A 23005-nucleotide genomic window follows, 5' to 3' on the forward strand; every position below is an offset into this window, starting at 1 on the left:
GATGAGGAAAGCTTCAGATGTGTCTATTAGTAGCGAAAGAAGCTACAATCCTCCCTCTCAATGGTGGAAGAAGTTGCACACAAAAGCAATGACAACAAGGAGAACTATGCACGAAAGCTACACCTTTGGATTCATTCATCGACAAGGGGTGGGTTTTTACAAGTAAAATAACTTTATATAGCTTAATTGGTTCAATCGAACTAATTAGCTACTGTTCAACCGAACGATTGCATGATTTCAATTGGGCGCTTGCCCAAGGTGCCTGGCACCTAGGTTCAGGCGAGCGTCTAGGTGATGCTTCATTGAAGCACGCTGCTCGGGCCTCGCCTCGCCTCACTCAAGCACCTAAGCGAGTGCTCGAGCACCTATTTAAACACCTGTTCTATTCCAAGCCATGCGTGAACTTGGAACCTTGTTCAAGTTTACTAGCGGTATAGGTCATCACTGAAGATTATTTCGGCATTATAACCTGTAAATTTACTACCTGGAACGCTTGCAATAGGATGCACCTGATTCAACGTGACACATGAAATGCTATATAAAGAGGATCGGAAGTCCGGCCACTGCTGAATGTTTGTGCTTCAAGGAATGTACCATATAGCTTCAATAGGAAAGATACCGTAACACATCGGCGAACAATTTCTGAATTCATGTCAACTATTTTACCATGCAGCTGCTGATGCATAGCTCAGCTGCTCCCGCATGCTTGTGGCCTGGCTTGATTGCTCGTGTCTAGGAAACTTTTAGCATCTGATAAAAGGATCAAAAAAGGTGCACATAATACAAGCAGATTTAAGCAAAATGATCTAAAAACTAGATAACAAAAACAAGGGAACCCATCTTACATGGAGGAAGATGCTGATGGGATGGCAGCCACTGATTGTTTTGACATAGTCTTGGAGATAACGCTTGAACAAATCAGCATCTCCGGTCTCTTTGATATCCATGCCTCTATGGACTAGTAAATGGGACCATGCTTCTAGTCATGTATGACTGCACCTATTACAGTCATGCATAAAAATTTGGTACATGGTTTCTACAGATTCAACAAGGTTGATGCTGAGCCAGCAGTGTAGGATGGAACACGTTCCTTGACAGCTAATCCATGTAAGAAATATCAATATCAATAACTTACTGGAACATAATATTCTTTACAGCTCTCGGTTCATATTTAAATCCCTAGTCTGTTTTCATGAAAATCAACCATAAGAATAATACTGAGAATATAAATTAGCTTTAGTTTTCTACTTTTTAGTTGCCTCAATCATAATCAATATCAAGCTTTTCTCAATCATAATCCAGTTTTTTGTTTTCATGCTGCTTGCTGCAATGGAGGCTCACCACCAAATATATCGCAAGGTCCACACACACTCTTGTATACATGTCAAAAAGTTGAACAAGGGTTGACATAATATATTTCTCAGAGCGTTGTGTTCAATCTAAAGTTGGATGCAAGTTCTATAGTGGCTTTTTAACCAATCTAAAATCAGAAACAATGACTAATTTATTGACTTTGAAAACCTATATTAAGCTAATAGATCAATGTACGTGAAAAAGAATGAAAGAGAAAGGAGAATGAGCATACCTAGAGCCCCAAGTACAGAATTCTGATGACACACAAGTTCTTAGGATTGTCCACATACTAAGCAAGCCATCGTCCGTACATGACTTCACTGTCTGAGTTAACAGCACCAACCAGTGATTTAAAAAGCGCTAGGCGCCAAAAGGCGCCAAGGTCCAAAAACGCCCGAGGCGCTAGGCGCTCATCCAGGCGCTCGCCCGAGCGAAGCGAGACGCTAAAATATAAAAATATATAATATAATTAATAAATATAAATATTTAAAATTTTAAATAAAAATATGCTATTTTAAATAAAAATTCTAGTCGCGAGCAGAGGGAAGGCTCGCGGGAGGCGCGAGCAACGGGAGGGCTCGCGGGAGTCGCGAGCAGCGGGAGGGCTCGTGGGAGGCGCGAGCAGCTGGGAGGGCTCACGGGAGGCGCGAGCAGGGAGTCGCGAGCAGAGGGAAGGCTCGCGGGAGGCGCGAGCAGCTGGAGGGCTCGCGGGAGGCGCGAGCAGCGAGAGTCACGAGCAGAGGGAAGGCTCGCGGGAGGCGCGAGCAGCGGCAGCGGGAGCAGGAGCGACGAGCAGCGAGATCGGGAGCGGCAACGACAGCGGGTTAGGGTTGGGTTAGGGTTAGGGTTGGGTAAGGGTTATATCGGTTTAGTTGGTTCGATTGAACCAACTAACAACCGAACCAGGACCGAACCAGACCTAAAATCCTAGTTCGGTCACTTGGTTTACCTAGGCGCTCGCCCGAAGCGCCCAGCGCCTGGGCTCGGGCGAGCGCCCAGGCGGCGCCTGTTTGAAGCGCGCCGCCTGGGACATTAGCAAGGCGCTCGGGCCTCGCCTCGCCTCGCCTCGCCCGAGCGCCTAGGCGAGCGCCCGAGCGCCTCTTTCAATCACTGGCACCAACTAAAATGGGAACAACATTTATAGGATAACCGCAAAGGAAGAAAAAAATGGTATGACCATAGTTGTTAGTGCATCATATTCTGTAGGTCATTGAACCATTTGTCAAACAAAACAATGTATGTGTGGGACTCTAAATCATGCTGTAGGTCATACTTATTGAACTATTTGTCAACCCAGTCTTCATATGCATGTTCTTTTTATTATGATAAACCAGCCTTGAGCTCTTGAAATCAGAATTGGTGATTGGTCATTGGTTGTCAAATTCTTGGACTCAGAAAAGAGCAAGACGCAATTTAAAGAGTGTACAAGCTTGAAGCTTCCCACAAAAATAAACACCATGTGAAACATTTTAGATCCGTATCTCCTTAAAAACTTATTCTAGCAAATTACTGATGAACTTTTCAAATCTTTATATCGTTAAGGCACGTGCATTTATCATCACTTTACCCATTACGAAACAGAAAAACCATGCTGGATATGAAAGATAAGCTGAAGAAACTTAGTTGCCTAATTTAACAAAGTAAATCACTTCAATCATAATGTTCGGTCCTCACTATACTACTCACAGTCTTTCCATCAATACCATCACTGAATAATACTTTTGTTCCTAAACTCAATAAGATTTTCTTCACTATTTCACTTTATTATCAATCAATCTCATACATCTATGTTGACATACTCAGGAAACAATACAAAGTAAAAGTTGATTTTTTTACTCCACCCACTGGGCTATTATTCAGGCTCAACATCCAACCAAAAGGTACCTGACTTTATAATATTTGTAAAATTAACTCTTCACCTTGAGGTCTCAATGAATTTCTTATGACATTTTCTTTTACCACAACTTTAAGCTACCCATTTCATCAATCCTATAGGTAGTACTCCAAATATGCGCTACATATTATCAAAGATCTGCTGGTTCGATGTTTATGCCGTTTTTTAAAGTTCGGTTCGATGCATATGCTAAAAGTACCAAAGGACACTTTGAAAATTTGGTCTGAAAGGGGGATATTCTCAACATATTTTCTCTGCAAAACAGTAGCAAGCTATCCAAGCATATCATACATGAACCAATGTTCTAAAAATAAAATGTTAACCTTTGAATTTATATTTTCGTTATCCCAAGAGCCGATTACCTATTTGTTTCCCAACAATAACCCACCTGTCTGTCAATGGCAGAAATATCTGACCTAAAATTCATCTCCCAACAATATTCAATCGATTGATTCTTAATATTTTTTCACATCAAACAATGCAAACGCACATGCAGCACAAATACTTCCTCCTCAAAATCCGTTCCATAATTGGCTTCTCAAGAGATCAAAATGTAGCAGGGGTTTGAGAGATTCACCGTTGCTGGTGTACCTGGATCCAGCATGAGTCGCTCTTCGGATCGTCTCCAACGGATCGAAGCAAAAGGCGAAGCGTTGATCGATCGGAAGGAAGACGAACCAAACCCTATCTCTCCGCCCATATGCAGGACGACGGAAACGATGTACATTACAAGCCGTGGGAGACAGTGGGAGAAGGGGCACGATAAGAATAGATGCGGTCGGAAGGGACAATTTAAACGAGGATTAGATCTAGTACAGATTAACTCAGATTTCTGTTTTGCAATGGTAATGGAATGTGAACATCTGTTAAATCCAACGGTGGATTGTTCACGATGTTGGTGACCGGGACGGTTTACAAGGTTAGAGGCATTGTATGGAATCCGATTAAAGAAAGTTAAAGCCGAAGCGGAGATGTGTATATATAATCCTTCAAAATAAATGATAAATTAAATTACATTATAATTTTTAAAAAATCATTCTGATAATAAAAATAATTAAGAATACTTCATATTGTCTATTCAAATCAATTAATATTAATTATAATTATAAATAATTCATTTGGGTTTCTTAATGGATGCTAATGACAAGGGAAATGAGAAGACACCGCATTGCCTTCGCCTCCACTCCTTCGCCTCTTTCCGCCACCGTGCAGAATTCTTGGAGTGTAAGGGACCTACTCGAGTTCAGGGAACTCCTCCTACACCCGTCCGTGCCTCTACCCGTTGAACTACCTGTCGGTAACAGGGGGACTAACGTGGGCCCCGCTTATGTTGACGTGGTGGCAAGCGTGTGGCGGACAGGCTTCTATTTGGGATTTTAATCCACCGCACCGACAAGACGATGGCTCGCCAATTTGGACGGTCTCCTCCTCTTACACGCGACAAGTTTGATCTTTTCTTGATCTTTCGCGTCGCGTCCTCTTGGTTTTGGCTCCCATCTCCGGCCCTGTGCGAGAATCCAAGTGGAGGCTATGATGGGGACGCGTGTGGTGGCAACGGGATACGGCCAATTTGGATCGTGAGGCGTTGGTGCTCTTGGGGACGGTGAAGCCTTTGGGACATTCGATTCCTCCTGGGAAAGCAATTTGGTGCCGTCTCCTTCGAGGAAGGAGAAGACGACTCTTCTGAGTGCAGAAAGGTTCCGACTCTTTTGAGGTCCGAAGGAGGGACGAGATTTCTCACCCGGAAATCAGATAAGTTTTCTGTGTCTTCTCCGAATTCTTTGTGGCTGGTAAAGATTGGATCTTGGGATGCAAGATTGAGTTTTTATTGCCCAGTTAGGAATTCTGAGCGAAACCCGTGTTCGATTTGATATAATCCTTTTGGGTGGAGAATCTTTCGGTAGTTCTGGCGGATTAGACGGGAAAGGTGCGGCTTTTTGTTCCCGGTGTAGGGCTTTCCTTGCTCCTTTGGGCGATCGACACAAAACTCGTCAACACAATCAGATCCCATTTTGTTATGTTTGCCCTTTTGTATCGTATTTCGTTCATACAAATCAAATAGTAATCAAAGAGAAGAAGTGATTTTCCTTGGTCCGAAAAGGATTTAGGACTTGATTATACTCGAGAATTGGAAATGGGTAAGCCGACTGCTAAGAAGAAGAGTTCAGGAGGTAAACATACTGATGCGAACTCAAAGAACAGCAGATCCATCGAACACAGCCCAAACGTCTTTGATGAGGATACGACAATCTTCATGGACATGGCTCGTGATTTGAAAGAGGAGGGCAACATGTTGTTCCAGAAGAGGGAGTATGAGAGAGCAGTGCTGAAGTACGAGAAGGCCATTAAGCTGCTTCCAAAGAACCACATTGATGTTGCGTACCTCCACAGCAATACAGCAGCCTGTTATATGCAGATGATCCCTGAGGAATACCACCTTGCAATTAATCAATGTAATCTAGCTCTCAAGGTCTCACCCAAGTACAGTAAGGCACTACTGAAAAGGGCCAAGTGTTTTGAAGCCTTGAATAGGTTGGATTTGGCCTGTAAAGACGTCGACCTAGTTCTGAGCTTGGAGCCAAACAACCTCACAGCATTGGAAATTTCAGAAAGAGTTAAAAAGACAATGGAGAAAAAGGGCACCGTTTTAGATGATAAGGCTCTTTATCCACTGCCAGAACCTCCGACAGTGAAAGAGAAGCTGAAGAAGAAGAAGAGGAGCCATAAGCCCATGGAGAAACAGGTTGAAGTTAAGGAAGAGCCTATGAAAAGCGTGAAGTTAGTTTTCGGGGAGGACATAAGATGGGCTCAGGTACCAGCTAATTGTACAATGTTGCAGCTGAGGGAGATTGTTGGCAATAAATTTCCAAACCTGAAGGCTGTCCTTATCAAATACAAGGATAAAGAGGGTGATTTGGTGACAATCACTACATCTGAAGAGCTGAGGTGGGCGGAAGAATCTGCAGACCCGCTGGGGTCTGTTAGGCTTTATATTGTAGAAGTTAACCCTGATTTTGAACCTTTGCTTGAAGAGGCAAAAAACAGCTCTTTAGGGAGGAAGCTGGACAGAGAAACTAATAGCATATCTGAAAATGGGAGCATCAGACATGACAATGACAAGGTCTCTTCAGTTTATATTGATGACTGGATTGTGCAATTTGCTCGGCTATTCAAGAGCCACGTTGGTTTCAATTCTGATGAATATCTGAACCTTCATGAGTTAGGCATGAAACTGTTTTCAGAGGCAATGGAAGAAACTGTCACAACTGAACAAGCACAAGAAATTTTTGAAATCACTGAGGATAAATTTCAGGAGATGGCAGCTCTGGCATTCTTTAATTGGGGAAATGTGCATATGTCTCGAGCAAGGAAGAGACTGTTCTTATCAGAAAATCCTACGAAGGAATCTATGCTTGCAGAGGTGAAAGCTGCATATGAGTGGGCTCAGACTGAGTATGTTAAAGCGGGAAAGAGTTACGAAGAAGCTTTGAAATTCAAGGCTAATTTCTATGAGGGTCTTCTTGCACTTGCACTGCAACAGTTTGAGCAAGCAAAGCTTTCATGGTATTATGCAATTGGAAGCGAGGCAGATTTGGAGACATGGCCTTCATCGGAAGTCCTGGAGCTATTCAACCAAGCTGAGGATAACATTGAAAGAGGAACAGAGATGTGGGAAGAAATAGAAGAGCAGCGGTTAAAGGAACTCTCCAAACCCAATGAGGAAAAGACCTTGTTGCAAAAGCTGGGTTTGGAAGACTACTTCATAGAGCTCTCGACTGATGAAGCTGCAGAACTTGCTTCTAACATGAGATCTCAGATAAATATATTATGGGGAACCATACTTTATGAGAGATCTGTTGTGGAATTCAGATTAGGTATTCCACTGTGGGAAGAGTGCCTAATGGCGGCGGTGGATAAATTCAAACTGGCAGGGGCTTCTCCAACTGACCTTGCTGTGATGATAAAAAACCACTGTGCCAATGAAACTGCCCAAGAAGGTATTAATATTTGTCCTATAAAGGCTGCAATTGTTTTTTTTTCACCTTTCATTTATGATTAGAAGAAAATATATGAGATCAAATGTCTGGAAGTTCATATAACTAAAATTATTTAAATCTTACATATTATATATGACTGATTTGTGTAAAAATTCATCAAACATGGTTTATTAATTTGTGTCAAAATACTTGAAACTGATTTGTGTAAACCTTAGATGTGTTTTTATCCTCATTTTGGAAATACCAAGTACATGATGCTTGCAGATAGTTACCAGAAGATTGATTGTTAGGACACAAATTTCTTGGCACTTGCGCATATTTCTCTCCAATCCATGGCCTATTGATAAGGTTATTTCATTTTAAAATTAAATTTCATCTAATTGTTTATTTCATATTCCTAACCGTGTTCTTTGTGGGCACATAAAGGCCTTAGGAGGAACTCTACAAGTGGTTCAACAATCACCTTGACACCCAAATACCTCACCTCTGTTAATGTTGTTAAATATGCACCTACCTAATCAGTGATCTATTATGTATCATTAAACTTTGAGCATCCTCTTGACTCCAGCTGGCCTGGAAATGATCCTGCAATTCAAATTCTTAATTGCTTTTCTTTTATTTGCAGGATTAGGCTTCAAGATTGATGAGATAGTTCAGGCATGGAATGAGATGTATGATGCAAAAAAGTGGATAAGTGGTGTTCCATCATTCAGACTTGAGCCTTTATTTCGGCGGAGAGTCCCAAAGCTGCATTATATACTGGAACATATATGATTTATAAATTTATTTCAGCAACACAGTATTAGTGGGTATTGTTGGGAACATCAAAACATAGATTCTGCTGTCTTTATATTTCAGATAGGTAGTTTTTTCTTCTAATCATGGATGATTAAATTCTTTTTTCATCTCTAAAATTGCTAGCACTGCATAGATTCTGTTGTTAAGATATTATTAACCTAAATTAGCTGTAACTTACTTACTGATTATAGGACTTGTTTTCTAGTCTTGTAGTTCTAATTTTATGCAAAGCGTTCTATTATTTTCTTCGCTAGAATTGCCAGTACTAAAATTTTTTGGAACTATATTAACATCATTCCCTCTTGAAGTTACCTTTTTTTTTTCTTTCTTCTTAGTTCACAATATTTGCTTTAGTTTTATGATTTCACAATTCTCATCTTTTTTCTTCCAGGTTTTTCCAAATAAATGATTCATGAATGAATTAGTAGAAATGTTTGATTGCAAATACATTTGAATCTCTTGTATAGAGTCACTACTAACTGAAATTGTCATTTTGGTCAAGTCGGTTAAGCCATTGTTTAGAAAAATGTGATTCCATGAAGCTTGTTATTCTGTTTTTCTGAGTCAACACTTGAAAGCAAGAAATGCCCCTAGAGAGTTGTATTCAAATGCAAAGCATTGAAATGCATTTGAACACAGTGGACTGGGGAAAAGAAGTCGTGCAACTGTGTGATTATGCCATGTACAGAAAGCACATTTTGATGCCAAAAGTGGCATACCCTATCTTGTATCTGGACTGTAATGCTGGTTCAACAATACAAGTGGGTCCAGCAAGGATCAACCTTAGCTGCTGAACTTGAGTTCATAGATTTATTAAAGTCATCTGCTGTTTTTGTAATCACCCATCTGCTATTAAGTCTGAAACTAGGACAATTCATTTCAGAAATTGAGTATGTAACATAATCACTTGATGTCTTGCTCAGAATGGTTTTGTATTCTGAAATGATAGAAAATTGGAGGACAAAACATGGACGTATTGGATCAAGGAATTAGAAGCTGAGAACCATAGATGCTTTTTTTTAGTGGTAAAACACATTTAGTTGATCAGAGATGAAATTTCTCCTATCCTACCAATTTTACTACTAGTATGTACTGCCGCAGCAAGAACACTGTGGTTGTCTAACTGGCTCGATTTGGGTTGTTCTTCCAGTTTAGGTCAAAAATTTGTTAAAAAAGGTACATAAAATTGGATCTAGAAAAAAATTTGCTTTTATCCCAATTTAAGTGATATCCTCATCCACAAACAATTTGGTGATAGTCTAGCAAAAAAATGAAAATGGTGTTCTTGCGAAATGGTTTCAGATCTAAATTTATGAGTGAAAAAATGTGTGTTTGCATGCACCTGTGAGTCATTGGTTCTTGTGTCAAGTTGATCTGGAAGAATATGCTGAAACTATGTTAGATGTTAACAACATGCTTGATGGTGCATCTAAGAAAACTTGCTTTTTGGTATTTTGTACTGTTCAATATGAATCCTTATGATATACAAATTGAGGAGACAACAGGCCTTGGTGTCCTGATAAGATTGCTCCTTTGCAATGTAAAAGCATGGAACCTCTCTCCCTTTGCTCTGGTATGATGGCCAGCTTGGATGATAGTGTCAAGGGGTGGAAGGTGAAAGAGGGGTGACAGTGAATAATAACTTGGGAGAAAGATTTTGCAGGATGCCTAAGATTTCAATCTTTATTGAGGGCCTCAATTGGTTTTATCCACTCTGGTGTTTTGTTCAAACTGGAGAAAAAAAAAATCAATGGCAGGGGCTATTTACCAGTTAGAACTGAGCTGTTTATGTCCCAGTTCTAGGTCATATGGGTAGTTACCAACCTGAATGGGTGGCAATCCATGGTATTGCATCCATGATCTCTCAGTTTGTCAGTCCTCATTTTACTACTAAAATTAGATTTCTAAAAGATGTGTACATGAAAGTTAAAAGTTAAAACTACAATTTTCAATTAATTTTGAATTATTTTAGCCCTTGTCTCTGCTGTTAATGAATTATTTGCGTTATAGTAGCTTTTGTGAGTCAATCATCTCGCAAGATGACAATCTTCTACTAATTGCACACATTAGAGTGGAAATAATCCAAAACTTCATCTTGGTTTAACAACCACCACCTGAACTGCATGTGAACTATAGAGACTTGTAAGTTCATTAACATATCAGCTCATATAGAATCAGTGGTTTGGAATCTTAAGCACCTGTATCAATAGGAGCTTATCTTCTGAACTTGCTTTCATATAGGATGTCATCCTCTTGTGGCTGCTGTGTTTGTGGCAACATCCAGTCTGTATATTGCACTATTATCCTAGGTGGTGGTGACGGGATAAATTCTAGATGGATTTCAGGAAACTTTTCGATAGGTGGTGTATCATGCTTTAGTAGGAACTAACATAAAACTCCTTTAGTAAAGAACAAGATGTTGACAAATTCCGACTTTTCTATTAGCCTAGCATTATGATATCTGCAAAGGTATTTTTTACTGCTAATGCTTAACACCAACTTGAGTGGTCTCTTCTGTTGGAGCAATATTGCTAGCTCCATAACTAGAAATCAGGCTATTACTATTAAAAACTTTCCATCTAGGGCAAATGATAACATTGCTCCAAGAATTTAACCCCATCTAACAGAACTTTTTGCTGCCATTGCAGGGGTCCTTGTTCATGGGATTATATATTCAATTGTTCGCTTGCTCTTGTGGAGAAGAGTTTGTCGATTCGGAGTCACACAGCAGAATTCTTTATTTTCCTTTTCATGCACCAGGTTGGAAGCCTAGTGCTATATGTGATTACTTGGTACTTGGTGGTGTAGCATAAACTTATTTCAAGTTGGAGTCCGACATGGCCGTCGTCCAGCCCTCTTCATATTGGCTGAAGAAGTTTGATTTTTTATGTATTTTTGAATTTTCTCCTAGGATAATACATGGTAATGGTCATTTGTTCTGAAGGTTTGTTCTTCATAAGAATGCTTAACTTGCTACGTATTTGAACATACAGGTTACTCTTATTAGAAGTTCAGAATATATTAAATTACTTTGGCAATTTGTTGCATATGGTCGTCTTGACAAATGCAGGCCTGGAAATATTTGTGAGAAACATCGTTACTATCTGGGCTACAAAGATTTGAATGAGAGACTTGTGGAAGTTTGATATGAGCTATAGCTTTGTTGGTAGCTTTGAGCTTGTTGTGGCAGTATTATACTCGTTCTTGTGTGTGCTATGTCTTGTTACATGATGGCCACTTTACATAAAGGATTACACAGAAAAAAAAAATCTCTCGCTCTCCATGTTTTTATATAGAAAAAATTAAAATCTTTTAAGGGTGATTTCGAAGAAATTCCTTAAAAGGTACTTATGTATTCATTTTTTTTTCAAGTGATGTTCTTACTACTATGATATTGTAGATGCCTCTCGTTCTCATTTATCAATTTCATTTACCGTGAGGCTCTCATCATCGTCTTTATTGTCTTCAATCATCGTCCTTATTAACCCCATCCTCTCTTGTTGTTCTTGTTATCACCCATTAAACCTTTATTTTAATTTATCTTTGTTATCACCCATTAAATTTTTATTTCAATTTATCTTTAAAGTTTTTTTTGTCGTATATTGACCATCAATCTTCATACTACTATATCTCTATCCTCCGTGTAGGCCTTCTACTTTGCTCTTAATATTAGTTCCAATTTTATACCCTCAAGAAAAGAAAAAAAGAAGATGGAACTTTACATAGGCGATGGGCATTTACGAGATTGTAAAAAATAAAAATATCATTTAAAATATAAAAATAAAAGATATCTTTCGAAAAAGCCAAAAAAAAATTTCAGGTAAATCACTCATCTTTTAATTTCTTAATTATTTTTCTTTGAAATGTACTGTCACATGCAGAGAATTGAATTACGATATGAGGAACCAAGTCTCATCATCATCCTCGTCCTCTTATATGGAAAAGAGTGGCCAAATCAACTCGGTATATTTCCAGTTTCACTTTGACATCCAACACGGTAACCTCAAATCATCTTTCATGCCACTTGCCACCTGAAAAGGAAGAGAAAGATTTCAAAGAATGGAAGGCCTTAGTAATTCTATCACCAATTTATCATATATTTCGATGCAAGCTTTTGATACCTTAACATAATTCAACTTCAAATATGGCACTCATAGCATTAATTTATATAGCATTAAATTCAAATATAACACTCATAGCATCAATTTATATAGTATTAAATTCAAATATGGCACTCATAGCATCAATTCATATATTTCTCATTCGACACTCGTAGTATCAATTCATATATTTCTCCCCCTTTGTCACCAACAAAAAAGAGAACGATATTAGCAAATTTTAACTAGGTTTATGTCATTTTTCAATAATGAGTGATAGGACACTAATTATACAAACATATCAAGGAAAACATGACATAGAGATGACTTTCATTACTTCTTCCTCTTTATTTGTTATTATCTTTTTGCACGAAGGAGGAAAGCTATTTGTGAGCTTACTCGAATGAAGTTAAAATTGATAAGATATTAAAGCACGCTTTATTTTTACAAGAATCAAGATATGTGTGTGAATCAAATCCTTACACGTAAAACTATTTCTCAAGAGATATAAGAAGGAATCGTCAAATCCATTTCTCGAAAGATATTTTTTACATGATAAGTCTATGAAATATGCATTTGCTAGTTGATTACATATTAAAAAAATCAATGATGTGAATCCAAAACTCAATATGACATATGTTTATTAAGTCCGGAAGTGAATAATGTATCGAGAAAATCGGATCAAGAAGATTCGAAAATGAAATTTAACACTTTAATGCATTCGGACAAAAAAGATAAAACATGCTTATTATCATGAAAATCAATTTCCTCCGCAAACCAAAACTATGTCATGGTTTCTCTTTCTGCAACATGAGCAGATGCTCACAAGCAATACCAATACCAAAGTTCAAACTGGAGATCGAGAAAAGTTTAGAGGATGAAGAAAGAACTGAAGAAGTTTCAGTACCAGACCATCGAAACTCTCAATCAGCTGCAGCATCTCCTGGATCAAATATACAGCTCCAAGAACCCTAATCATCAAGACATGGGTTGGGTTTCTTGGCCACGCATACTTGTCTTATCCCTCATTCCCCCACTATCAACTTCAAATCCAGAAACAGTGCTCACTAATCGATACCCAAAAACTTCAACCACATGAGTCTATCAGCATATATCTCCATCAACATTTTCCACTGAATCAATCCACTGCCAGCTGCTGGTCATTGCCACTCATCAAAGAGAACCTTGAAGGCTTGGGGCGGAAGTCCCTCCTCCGGCACAGGCCATGGCTTGATGGCCTAACGATCTGCACGAGGACAGCTTTCATGGACCTCGCCCTCGCCGGCCCTCCTTTCGGTTCCACCGAGCCCGTCGACTGTGCCGCAGACTTGCCGGAATTCCGCCCTGCGCTCCGATGTAGCTTGCACCGGAACGACCCCGGGTGCGTCGTCGGCGAGCACAGACAGGTCCGAGGAGCTTTGCAGGGCTTGCATGAAGGCGAACCAGTGCAGTACTCCATGGATGGAAAGGAAAGTAGGTCTGAAGCTCTCTGTTTCTGCTATTGTCTTCTTGGTGGTATTACCTCCATGACGTAGAAATGGTGGTGAGACATCAACAGAAGATATTAGACTAACGAAGCTTTGTGGGCTGCTGGTCATCATTCAAAGCCATTTGTTGACGGCAATGAGATGGCTTTCCTTGGAAGGGTTTCCAAACCATGAGAAAGAGCTGCGTGTCTCCGAGCCCACCGTTTCCTGCGCTCATCGACTGCCTTCTACTGAAGCTGTGTGCTGTGGGGGGCACGCGACCTCCTTCTTCCACAACTTCGTCGATTCTTGGCACTTGTCCTTGAGATTCGTGCTTTGTGAGATCTGCTCGATGTGTTGCCTAACTCAACCGTCGAAGCTGTGGGGGGCACATAACCAACCCAAGGTTTAATGGATGCGGATCTTCCATCAGATATGATTGAGCCCGATCCGGCCCATAATATGTCAGAGCCCATATATTGAGCCGTTCTCGTTAATCAACGAGCCCAACTTGGCACATTATGAACCCCGGAGCCCTTCTGTATATAAGAGACCGCGTCACCTGGACCGCATCACTTCCGTTTCGCGGCGCTAGGGTTTGGATAGGCGACCGAGAAGCTCCGTACCTCCGCTCCCTCTTTGCCGCGGGCGCCGCGGTGTCCATTCCTTAGTCGCTTGTTCGATCATGGCGGAACAGGTTAGTTTTCATCTCCACTCTACCGCCTTTTTCTCTATCATCTGGAGTGGTCTGATTGACGCACGGAGGGATCTGTGGATGTATTTTGGTTTCGTGTTTGCTCATCGGTTGTTCTTCCTTGATATGCTGTTGATCATACTATTGCGTTGGGATTTTGCTTCAACTCTTTCAAATCTTCGTTATTGCTGTCTACATAATTGCAAGTAATATCACCTGTATTATCTTGAATTACGTCGATCAATGCCTTAATTAGATGTTATTTCTACGTTGTTGATTTGTTTTCCCGTTGGTCTTACCTTGCAATACTATTGGCTATCTTGTTTGTGTAATTTCTTCTCTCTCTTAGCCTGTTGGCTACTTTTGGTGTTATTTTCCAAGGGAATCTTTGCATATAGTTTCTTAGTGCATTCTGTGCCCTAATTTTGGTCTATTAGGATTGGTCATGCTTTAACAGTCTTTTTGTATGTTCTTCTTGTAGACAGAGAAGGCGTTCTTGAAGCAGCCGAAGGTGTTTCTGTGGTAAGTGAAAGGATTTTAAGTATTAATTGTTCGGAAAGAAATTTATGCTGTGAAATTTAGTATAAGTGTGTTTGTAAGTTGCAGTTCAAAGAAATCTGGAAAGGGAAAGAGACCTGGAAAAGGTGGGAATAGATTCTGGAAGAGTATTGGTCTTGGCTTCAAGACTCCCAGGGAAGCCATCGAAGGTCTGGACTCTAACACATCTCTTTCCTCGTTCATCAGACATAACATGTCCATTTCCTTGATGCTGGTTACATGTTTTTTTTTCTCGAAAATGAAGATTATATTAACAGATTAATGGGTACAAAAAGAATCATAGCAAAGGCCAATTGTTGTGCCAGAAAAGGTTATCTTAGATGATCTACCGAAATTGATTAACCAGTTAGCCACCCTCACTGTGAATTCGCTATAGACATGGCAAAATTGTAGGTTACATGCTTAAACATGTGTTCCTGTAAAGTAAATAACCAAAATTTTTAATAATTCATTGCCTAGGTTTAGAATGCCTTTAGGCTATGGAAGATCTTCCATGAAAACCGAAAAACTCATCTTCTCCACATGAACATAAGTGTGTTTGTTGCAGGAACCTACATCGATAAGAAGTGCCCATTCACTGGCAATGTATCGATTCGAGGTCGCATCCTAGCAGGCACATGCCACAGTGCCAAAATGAACAGAACCATCATTGTGCGCCGCAACTACCTTCACTATGTGAAGAAATATCAAAGGCAAGCAAGAAACTGCCACACTGCTCTTATTTCTAATTGCTTGTTTTAGGGATTGAAGATGCTAAGTTCTTCCCTTAGGTATGAAAAGAGACACTCGAACATTCCTGCACACATATCACCCTGCTTCCGTGTGAAGGAAGGTGACCATGTTATCATTGGTCAGTGCAGGTGAGCATTTTTTTTCTGTTCTCCCTTTATGTAGAGCCAGAATTACTGATTGAAGTAAGATCTAAGAAAAATTGCATGGTATCTGCAGGCCACTGGCAAAGACTGTTGGATTCAATGTACTAAAAGTCATCCCAGCTGGATCAACAAGTGGAGGTGGGAAGAAGGCCTTTGCTGCAGTTTGAATCTTACTTGAAATGCTCTAATTTATCTCCAATTTTGTGTTAGACTGTGTTTGGAATTCACGTGGTTTTAGTTAATTCATTTTTATCTCTGATTGACGTGAACTCGTGTATAATTTCTCTATATTAAGTTTACTTGCGAAATTGTGCAACAATGTGCTAACGACTGGATTCAAGTCCCTTTTTTCTTACATTATTATTTAGACTTGAGGCTTCATCTAATCATTTACAAGCCGAACATTATCTACAACATGCACTTGTTGCTACAGCATGTTGTGATGAAATCTGAAGCAAAGCCAAAGCTATCGGATGAGATTTCATCCGATCTTTTCCTGGAGTCAAGTAGGTCGTCGTCGATTCCTACTTCCGTTTCCTCAGCCCATCAAGACCCCATGTAGATTTCATAGATCTTTCTTCGGGTTCAGCGAGCAGTGGCTCCCTGTTTTCACTCTCATCTGTGTTTCCCTTCCGAAACAGATCTTGGAACATCTTCCTCTTCCCTTTGTCAGACTTGATGGGTATCAGTGGCGAACCTTCCGGCATCTGTATCGAACTCTTGCCACTGTGTTGGTTTTCCATCCAAGGCCTCCGTGGATCCATCACATTCACGTCCACGGAGCCTAAAGGCCCCTTCATCGCCTTGCAAGAGCCGTCCTTCTTCCCTTTACCTGTCCATGAAGCTGCATTGCCGATGAAGGCTTTGATCGGAGTTTGGTTCTTCGCCTTCTCCGCGACCGTGGAGGGCGCTTTGTCCCCGAGCTCTATATCTGACCACTCCTCTTCCGTGCTCATCGTCGGGCACCTAATGATCACGTCGCGGCAATCGAGCTCGACGCCTTGCACGGCCAGCCTCTGCAGCAGAGGCCTCTTCGACGAATGGTACTCCTCCGCCGAGATGCACTTAGCATAGTACAATTCCTACGATGGACGAGAGAAAAATTCAAGCGTTTTCGCGATGAAAGCTGAAGAAGAATGAGCAGCGTTTCTGAGTCCGGAAGACCTGTAAGAAGAGTAGCTTGTCGCGGATGACGCCGGCTGGCTCCTGGTCCTTGGGGGCGGCGATGAGGGTGTCGAGAATGTGGGTTCGGAAAGCGACCACGTCGCTCTCGGGCACGATGCCCTCTTTCCGGAGGCCCATGAGGTGAAGGATCCGGTGGAAAGACTCCTGTTGCCACTTGAGGCTGTCGGAGTGGCGCTCCGCGAGCTTCTGGTCGGGCAGCGGCGGCCGCCGGCTCCTGAGGCTGAAGGGCAGGATCGATTTGCACAGGGAGGTGATGGTGTCCTGGAAGGAAGAGTAGTAGGTGGGAGTGTAGCCGTACGCCATCGTCGTCGTCTTCTTCTTCCTCTCCTTGCAACAAGTCTTACAGAATGTAGGAGTTGTATTAGGGTTCAGTGGTTGTTTCTCGAGCGTGGGGAAGAGATTTAAGCCGTGGAAGAAGACGAGCTTTGAAACGTTTCTGCACAACGGTAGAACCGAAGAAACCTAGCCGTTGGGGGGTGACGTGTCTTAGAGTTTGGAATGAGTAAATGCCCCCTTTAGAGAATATGAGAAAAGAAGAAGGGGTGAAGTGAAAAATCTGTTCTCACATGGATGCATACAGATACATTTGTGGCAAAAGGATTCAACAATCAATATAACTTTCCAGAATCATAGCTTGCTGTTCCAACTAAACAGCAAGGAATCTTTGATGGCAGAAGGGCTCACAAAATGACAAACCATGAAAAATGCACCACCAAAACAAATGCTCTTCATCACAATTTGCTACTCCCAACCACACAAGTCAAAGGTTAGCAGTTACATTGCCACCATTTATTAGACTCTGTATTCACATCTGTTTCTTCTTGATGAAATGATATATGTATATGTAAGCTAAATCTCAATCTACCAATTTCTGAGCAAAGTAAAGAAGGTCACACACTTTTAGCAATATACCCAATAGTAGTAGATCTGCCAATGCTGCTGCTGAACCATATCAGCCACCCCTTTGTAACTGTAAAAGCCACTGTGTTGTTCATTCCAAGTGCTTGATGACTAAAATTAACACCCAATTTCTCTGCTGCTAAAATTAGATTTCCCTGCACATAATATTAAGTTTCAATATGTGGCTGCAGATTGCTTCACTTGATTCAGTATGACCATCATAGCAGCAAATAGTGCTCTTGTTCTTGTGTTCTTCATTCCTGGCTCATTGTCTACATGAATCAGCCAACATTGAGATCACCTGCATATTTTTTAGCTCACATTTTGATTCGAAGTTTAGGCAAAAAACTTTTCACAAGTAGCCTTTTATAACACACCTTTTACGCTTGCTTTTCAGAGAACTTGATGATGATGGATTTGTGTGCCAATTCCTTTTTCTTTGGTTGATGAACCAGTTATTGATCTGCTTTAGCTGTAATCCCGTTTCCTCCACCAATTGTGCTTTATCGTCCTCCTGTGAATCAAGAGAAGAGAATATGGTAAACAAGGCTGCCGTGAATATGACAAGATTGGAGAATACAGTGAAAGATACAACTGATACAATGTCATGGAAGTTATCTTCACAAGATGAAGGAGAATGAATGACAAGCTAACATACTGTTGGATATGGCCATTTAGAGTGGGACTGCCACCAAGCCTTCAATGTACAAGTGCTATCTCCAGGGAGTTTTCCAGCTCTTCTCTTACGCAGAATCTCTTCTCTGACATCTACAATCTTCTCCTTGTAACCCTAAAAGTCAAAGATTTGATCAACAGACATATACATGAACTATTGAAGAGCCAAATATCGATAGACATTTTACCTGTTTCAGCTCATGCTTCAGCTCCTGCCTAACACGTTCCATCAAGGATCTCTCACTGTCGGTTGGTACAAGAGGGCCAAATCCCATGCTGTCTGGAACATCCAAGCTTCCATCCAACAGGTTTGTCTCACTGTCAACCTGGTCATCATCATCATCATCAGACATAGTTGCACCTGTACCTTCACCAGGAGAGACACCTGTTGCATTTGGCACAATTGAACTCTCATGATCTTTATCGATACTCAACCATTGAAACATTTTAGATAGTTTTAAATGAATAAAATTGAGCAGCCATGTTCCAAGCAGACACACAAGTTTAATCTTATAAAAAATATAGCAATTTTGGCATGATCATATGATATAATCTATTACAAAATTTTGCAATACTATGTTGTTTTCATATAAATTAGATTGGTCATAGAGATGCCAAAGATGCCATTTCATAAGAGCTCTCTAAAGATATTACTGATACTGCTCTGTTATAGTAATATGTTGTGTCCCAGTTCAAATATATTGTTTAAATTAAAGACGATAGGTTTGAAGCTAAGTTAATCATTACATATGAGAATATCTTTAAAGCTTTTGGAACAACAGGTTATTATATTGACTCATTTGAAAAATCTTGGTAAAACAAAGTAAAGTACTTGGCTTATTGAACATGTTAGATTTGGGCTTAAGAAGGTACTTTTGGTTTTATGAAAATAGAACATTTGATTATTAGACTTTAGAAGTGTGTTTTCTTGTTTTCCTAACTCAGATATTGTTGTTTTATATTAAAAAAGAATCAAAATTTAAGATAGTATTATAGAAGTCCTGCCATCTACAATTCAGTTCACAAGCCAATCCAGGATAAAGCTTTCTCTTTTGGAACAATCCCAATCCCAACAACAATGATCTGAAATACATTGGATATTCTAGAATCTAAAAATCCAATCATAATTTGTTTGTTCTCTTATTTGGCTGCCTAATTATATTGCTTACTAATCATCACATTAGAATCTAACAGTCAAAACTTACCAAATTTCAGACCAAATACTAGCATAAGCTCAGCAGAATCATGAACACTTTAATTACAGAATAATTATATTTTACTTGTAATTGATTGCCATGTTATGGCATGAGGACATGCCAACATTTTTCTAGCATGGTGGCACGATATTGTCTTGCGCTGTTTGGTTTTCTACGTTCCAACCAACATGAGCCAAAAAAAATGGTACTTGTCGGCTGTAAAATGAAGCTTCTTTATTATTAGTGAATGTTATATAAATCTCAGGAATAACTGTTATAGTATATAGAAGCTGCTCTGAATTTTTCCAAGAAAGAGTATTTGCCTTCATGTATATTGAGTTTGAGCTTTTAATCCATGTAAATATAAATTGTTTCACTAGAAATGTAATGTTTTTCAAAACAAGAATGCGAAGGGAACCTGTTAGGCTTTGAAGTGCTTGCTCAAGCTCCCAACAAGCCATCACTGCTTCCATGGCATGAACACGGACATGCTGCTGTAGTTGTTCTTTGAAGGAGCAAAGTAGCAAGACATAATGTGTCTGACGAAAACATTAAATGTTTCGAAGATTAGAAAATTATACTCAAATAACAACAACAATAACCAAAGTATGTCATATGAACCACAAGAAAATCTCAAAATTTGTGAATTCTCAAGTGAAGAATGCTTGAAGATGCAAGAAGAAAATAAAAGTGATTATTATACAGTTAAATAGTTGGAGATAGATATTTGTTATGCTATCAATCTGTCAGCATCATGCAGTCTAATAACTTTCAGCATATTCATGAAACAAACTTACATGCATATCACTTAATCTCGCCCTAGTAAAATCTGGGTTCAATGCGACAAATCTTTGCAATGCATAAAATGCAAGTATCTATTCATGGAGCTTATATGGTGTGACAATGGGCATATGAAGTAGACAAGTGATCACAGATCTTCCTCTCAGTGTTAGGAGCTCTGTCTTTTTTGGAAATTTAAGTACAATTACTGTCTTTTTGGAAAGACATCATTCTAGAATCATGCCATAAATTGAATTTATTGAAGAAAGCAACACTATGTTATAACTTCCTGTTGGGAGGGCAGTGGATGAAGGAAATTAAAGCTTTAAGAAGGATTTTAGACATGATTGAAATTGATTGAGATAGATTTAAGCTTTGAAACATAATCTGAACAACTTGGTAAGAAGGTTAGTATACAGTCTACAACATTAGGATCCTTGAAATGAACTTATATATGCGAGTGTTGATTCTCAATATGAGTTCTCATATATTCTGTAAAGCACATATGCAATTTGCTGAAAGATCTGACATTAATATGCATGTAAGACACTCTAATGTCAAATACATCAAGGAAGAAATAATTTTCCCATGATAGAAGGATGTTTCAGTCAATTGTTTGGTTGCAGTAATAGCATAGTATTGTCAAGAAAAAAGGAGATAAAATCTTCAACTGAAATGAAAAAAATAAAATGGTTCTTGCTATTTGACAAACTACTTATGAGCTTGCTCTTGTAAGAAGATCTGTGACTTTATGATGTCTCTCCTATTACATGAAATGAAACAGATGTCGAAAGAAATTAGCCTCTGAAGTCATCTTTGAATGTTTTCGAATAAAGTGTAAATTTCAGCAGATCTTTTTCATTCTTCACCAAAAGTTTTAGCATGTTTCTTCCTTCTAAGATTAGTCTCTGAAGTTTTAGTAGATCTTTCTCAGTCTAAGTTTGGCAAGAGAAGTGACAAAGTATGAAGTTCAATCATGCTACTGAAGACGATCCAAAAGAGAAAAGACAGACTCATTTGGGGACTTCAATCTACAGAGTGCTATGGAATTCCCTTAACACGATAAGCAAATCCTCATCCGAATCAAGTCTCAACACAGAACGGAAACACTGGTCTTCCCCATCCCTAATCCCGTTCAAGAAACCAATCGAAGAACATCAATTTTTTTTTCCAGTAAATCATACACAAATCGAGGAAAGAAAGCCTATAAATCACAGAAACGCAGGGAAAAAAGGGTTCTTGAATCCAAGAAAAGCCAGATTCGAAATGAAGGAACCATTTGGATTGAGAAAAAGAGCGAAAGATTGGATTTTTCTTGCTCTGTTTTACCATGAACCGATCGAGCTCCTTGCCGTCGCCGAGTATCTGACCGCTGCTGCCGCCGCCGCCGAGCACGGAGTACTTGGACACGACTTGCTGCGATTGCGCGAGCTGCGCATCGATCCTCGGCAGCTGGTCTACGGGGGTGGCGATCCTCACGCACGCGACGTGCGCCGACAGCAGCTGCTCGTACAACGGGTGCGCCAATATCTCCGCCTTGTACCTCGCGCTCTGCCACGTCCCCTCCCCCGCAACCGCCTCCCCGCCGGTCCTCTGCGCCAACGCCTCCGCCTCCACGAACTCCCCGCCCGCCGGGATAGCAGCGACCATCACGGAGTCGCTCGAGACCGGGGCCTCGTCCTCGCTGCCGCTGCGCCGCAGGGTCGGGGGGCGGGGAAACCAATGCCCCAACCCCCCTCCGCCTCCTCCGGCTGCGACCGGTGGCGAGGAGGAGTCGACCGTGGTCTGGAGGTGGAGGAAGCTGCCGTCGGCGTAGTGGTGCCCCTGCCGCCGGAGAATTGCGCTGTTGAGCCACGTGGGTCCGCTTCCTTCGGCCATGAGACGGGGGATGTCTTTCCCGTCCTTCGCCTCCGTAGCGGCTCCAGATGTAGAGGCGGCGAGCTGACCAACGGTGGTCATGAGCACTGTCGGGCTGTCCCCACCCAGCTGCTCTTCAGCGTACTGCGGCAGCGTCAGCTCGTGAGAGAGGTGGTTGTGGAACGCCATCGCCCCACCGCCGGTGTCCTCCCCCCCAACTTAAAGCTCCCCCACGAAGCAAAGCAAGGCGATAGGTAGAGATCGCGAAGCGAAAGGAAGGGGAAGCGAAGCGACACGCAGACGTTGAAACGACAATCCTCTCTCTCTCTCTCTCTCGCTCTTCTCCAATAATTCGCGAAATCAACCGTCGATGCTGTATCCGCCGCCCTATCGGACGGTATATAATCAGCCACGTCGACGGCTCGCAGCAACAACACGCTTCAACGCCGCGGGGTTCGCATTTATTACAGCGAGCACTAACCACGGCTGAACACGTGGCGCTAATAGGTGGGAGGACCACCCGGCACGCGGGAGCCAGCCAATGGACGAGCGACACTTGGACGTGTATCTTTAGTTTGTATTTTGCGCCGCCGGCTCCAACGCGATTTTTAATACTGCTTTATTATTATTATTATTATTATTATTATTATTATTATTATTAGTATTCGCCTTCTGTTGG

At 40.8% G+C, this 23005-nt stretch overlaps 4 protein-coding genes and 1 long non-coding RNA gene across 9 annotated transcripts; 2 read left to right on the plus strand and 3 right to left on the minus strand.

The window, feature by feature from the left end:
* Positions 1–510: 510 nt before the first annotated feature.
* On the minus strand, positions 511–3994 carry LOC135660303 (uncharacterized). 3 transcript variants are annotated; one of them, XR_010506552.1, is made up of 3 exons: positions 3839–3994; positions 846–1098; positions 511–750 (listed from the first exon to the last, which is right to left on the minus strand). It is a non-coding gene; the product is annotated as an uncharacterized LOC135660303 (long non-coding RNA). The 3 variants fall into 3 exon arrangements; XR_010506546.1 differs by having other exon boundaries at positions 1586–3992; XR_010506540.1 differs by having other exon boundaries at positions 3825–3984.
* Positions 3995–4665: 671 nt separating this feature from the next.
* On the plus strand, positions 4666–11090 carry LOC103983192 (protein PHOX1). Its single transcript, XM_009400387.3, has 3 exons — positions 4666–7245; positions 7871–8107; positions 10692–11090. Exons 1-2 carry the CDS (start codon positions 5382–5384, stop codon positions 8017–8019), a joined length of 2013 nt encoding a protein of 670 aa, XP_009398662.2. The 5' UTR covers positions 4666–5381; the 3' UTR covers positions 8020–8107; positions 10692–11090.
* Positions 11091–14145: 3055 nt separating this feature from the next.
* On the plus strand, positions 14146–16052 carry LOC135660356 (small ribosomal subunit protein uS17-like). Of its 2 annotated transcripts, none has more exons than XM_065176379.1 (6): positions 14146–14303; positions 14782–14822; positions 14901–15007; positions 15406–15550; positions 15629–15718; positions 15807–16052. In XM_065176379.1, the coding sequence occupies exons 1-6, from the start codon at positions 14292–14294 to the stop codon at positions 15898–15900; spliced, it is 489 nt and encodes a 162-aa protein (XP_065032451.1). In that variant the 5' UTR covers positions 14146–14291; the 3' UTR covers positions 15901–16052. The 2 variants fall into 2 exon arrangements, with proteins under 2 accessions (XP_065032451.1, XP_065032452.1); XM_065176380.1 differs by having other exon boundaries at positions 14907–15007.
* A 14-nt stretch (positions 16053–16066) lies between these two features.
* LOC135660340 (uncharacterized) lies at positions 16067–17500 on the minus strand. The gene is made up of 2 exons (XM_065176378.1): positions 16898–17500; positions 16067–16815 (listed from the first exon to the last, which is right to left on the minus strand). Exons 1-2 carry the CDS (start codon positions 17219–17221, stop codon positions 16258–16260), a joined length of 882 nt encoding a protein of 293 aa, XP_065032450.1. The 5' UTR covers positions 17222–17500; the 3' UTR covers positions 16067–16257.
* Positions 17501–17623: 123 nt separating this feature from the next.
* Positions 17624–22626, minus strand: LOC135660334 (homeobox protein knotted-1-like 13). 2 transcript variants are annotated; one of them, XM_065176364.1, is made up of 6 exons: positions 21799–22626; positions 20108–20228; positions 18682–18878; positions 18477–18608; positions 18196–18332; positions 17624–18090 (listed from the first exon to the last, which is right to left on the minus strand). In XM_065176364.1, the coding sequence occupies exons 1-6, from the start codon at positions 22513–22515 to the stop codon at positions 18084–18086; spliced, it is 1311 nt and encodes a 436-aa protein (XP_065032436.1). In that variant the 5' UTR covers positions 22516–22626; the 3' UTR covers positions 17624–18083. The 2 variants fall into 2 exon arrangements, with proteins under 2 accessions (XP_065032436.1, XP_065032441.1); XM_065176369.1 differs by having other exon boundaries at positions 17624–18119; positions 21799–22624.
* Between the last annotated feature and the right edge of the window lie 379 nt (positions 22627–23005).

This window comes from Musa acuminata, chromosome BXJ1-4, assembly GCF_036884655.1.
Source record: "Musa acuminata AAA Group cultivar baxijiao chromosome BXJ1-4, Cavendish_Baxijiao_AAA, whole genome shotgun sequence".
NCBI classification, from domain to species: domain Eukaryota; kingdom Viridiplantae; phylum Streptophyta; class Magnoliopsida; order Zingiberales; family Musaceae; genus Musa; species Musa acuminata.

Excerpts from the sequence above, each read along its gene's own strand:
- LOC135660340 (XM_065176378.1), bottom strand. The coding sequence starts at position 17,221 with ATGGCGTACGGCTACACTCCCACCTACTACTCTTCCTTCCAGGACACC. Across the intron at positions 16,816-16,897 it reads ACAAGCTACTCTTCTTACAG|GAATTGTACTATGCTAAGTG; the intron begins GTCTTCCGGACT and ends CGTCCATCGTAG.
- LOC135660334 (XM_065176364.1), bottom strand. The coding sequence starts at position 22,515 with ATGGCGTTCCACAACCACCTCTCTCACGAGCTGACGCTGCCGCAGTAC. Across the intron at positions 20,229-21,798 it reads AGGAGCTCGATCGGTTCATG|ACACATTATGTCTTGCTACT; the intron begins GTAAAACAGAGC and ends TGTTTTCGTCAG. Across the intron at positions 18,333-18,476 it reads CTAAATGGCCATATCCAACA|GAGGACGATAAAGCACAATT; the intron begins GTATGTTAGCTT and ends CTTGATTCACAG.
- LOC135660356 (XM_065176379.1), top strand. Across the intron at positions 14,823-14,900 it reads CAGCCGAAGGTGTTTCTGTG|TTGCAGTTCAAAGAAATCTG; the intron begins GTAAGTGAAAGG and ends TGTGTTTGTAAG. Across the intron at positions 15,551-15,628 it reads TATGTGAAGAAATATCAAAG|GTATGAAAAGAGACACTCGA; the intron begins GCAAGCAAGAAA and ends TTCTTCCCTTAG.
- LOC103983192 (XM_009400387.3), top strand. The coding sequence starts at position 5,382 with ATGGGTAAGCCGACTGCTAAGAAGAAGAGTTCAGGAGGTAAACATACT. Across the intron at positions 7,246-7,870 it reads CAATGAAACTGCCCAAGAAG|GATTAGGCTTCAAGATTGAT; the intron begins GTATTAATATTT and ends TTTTATTTGCAG.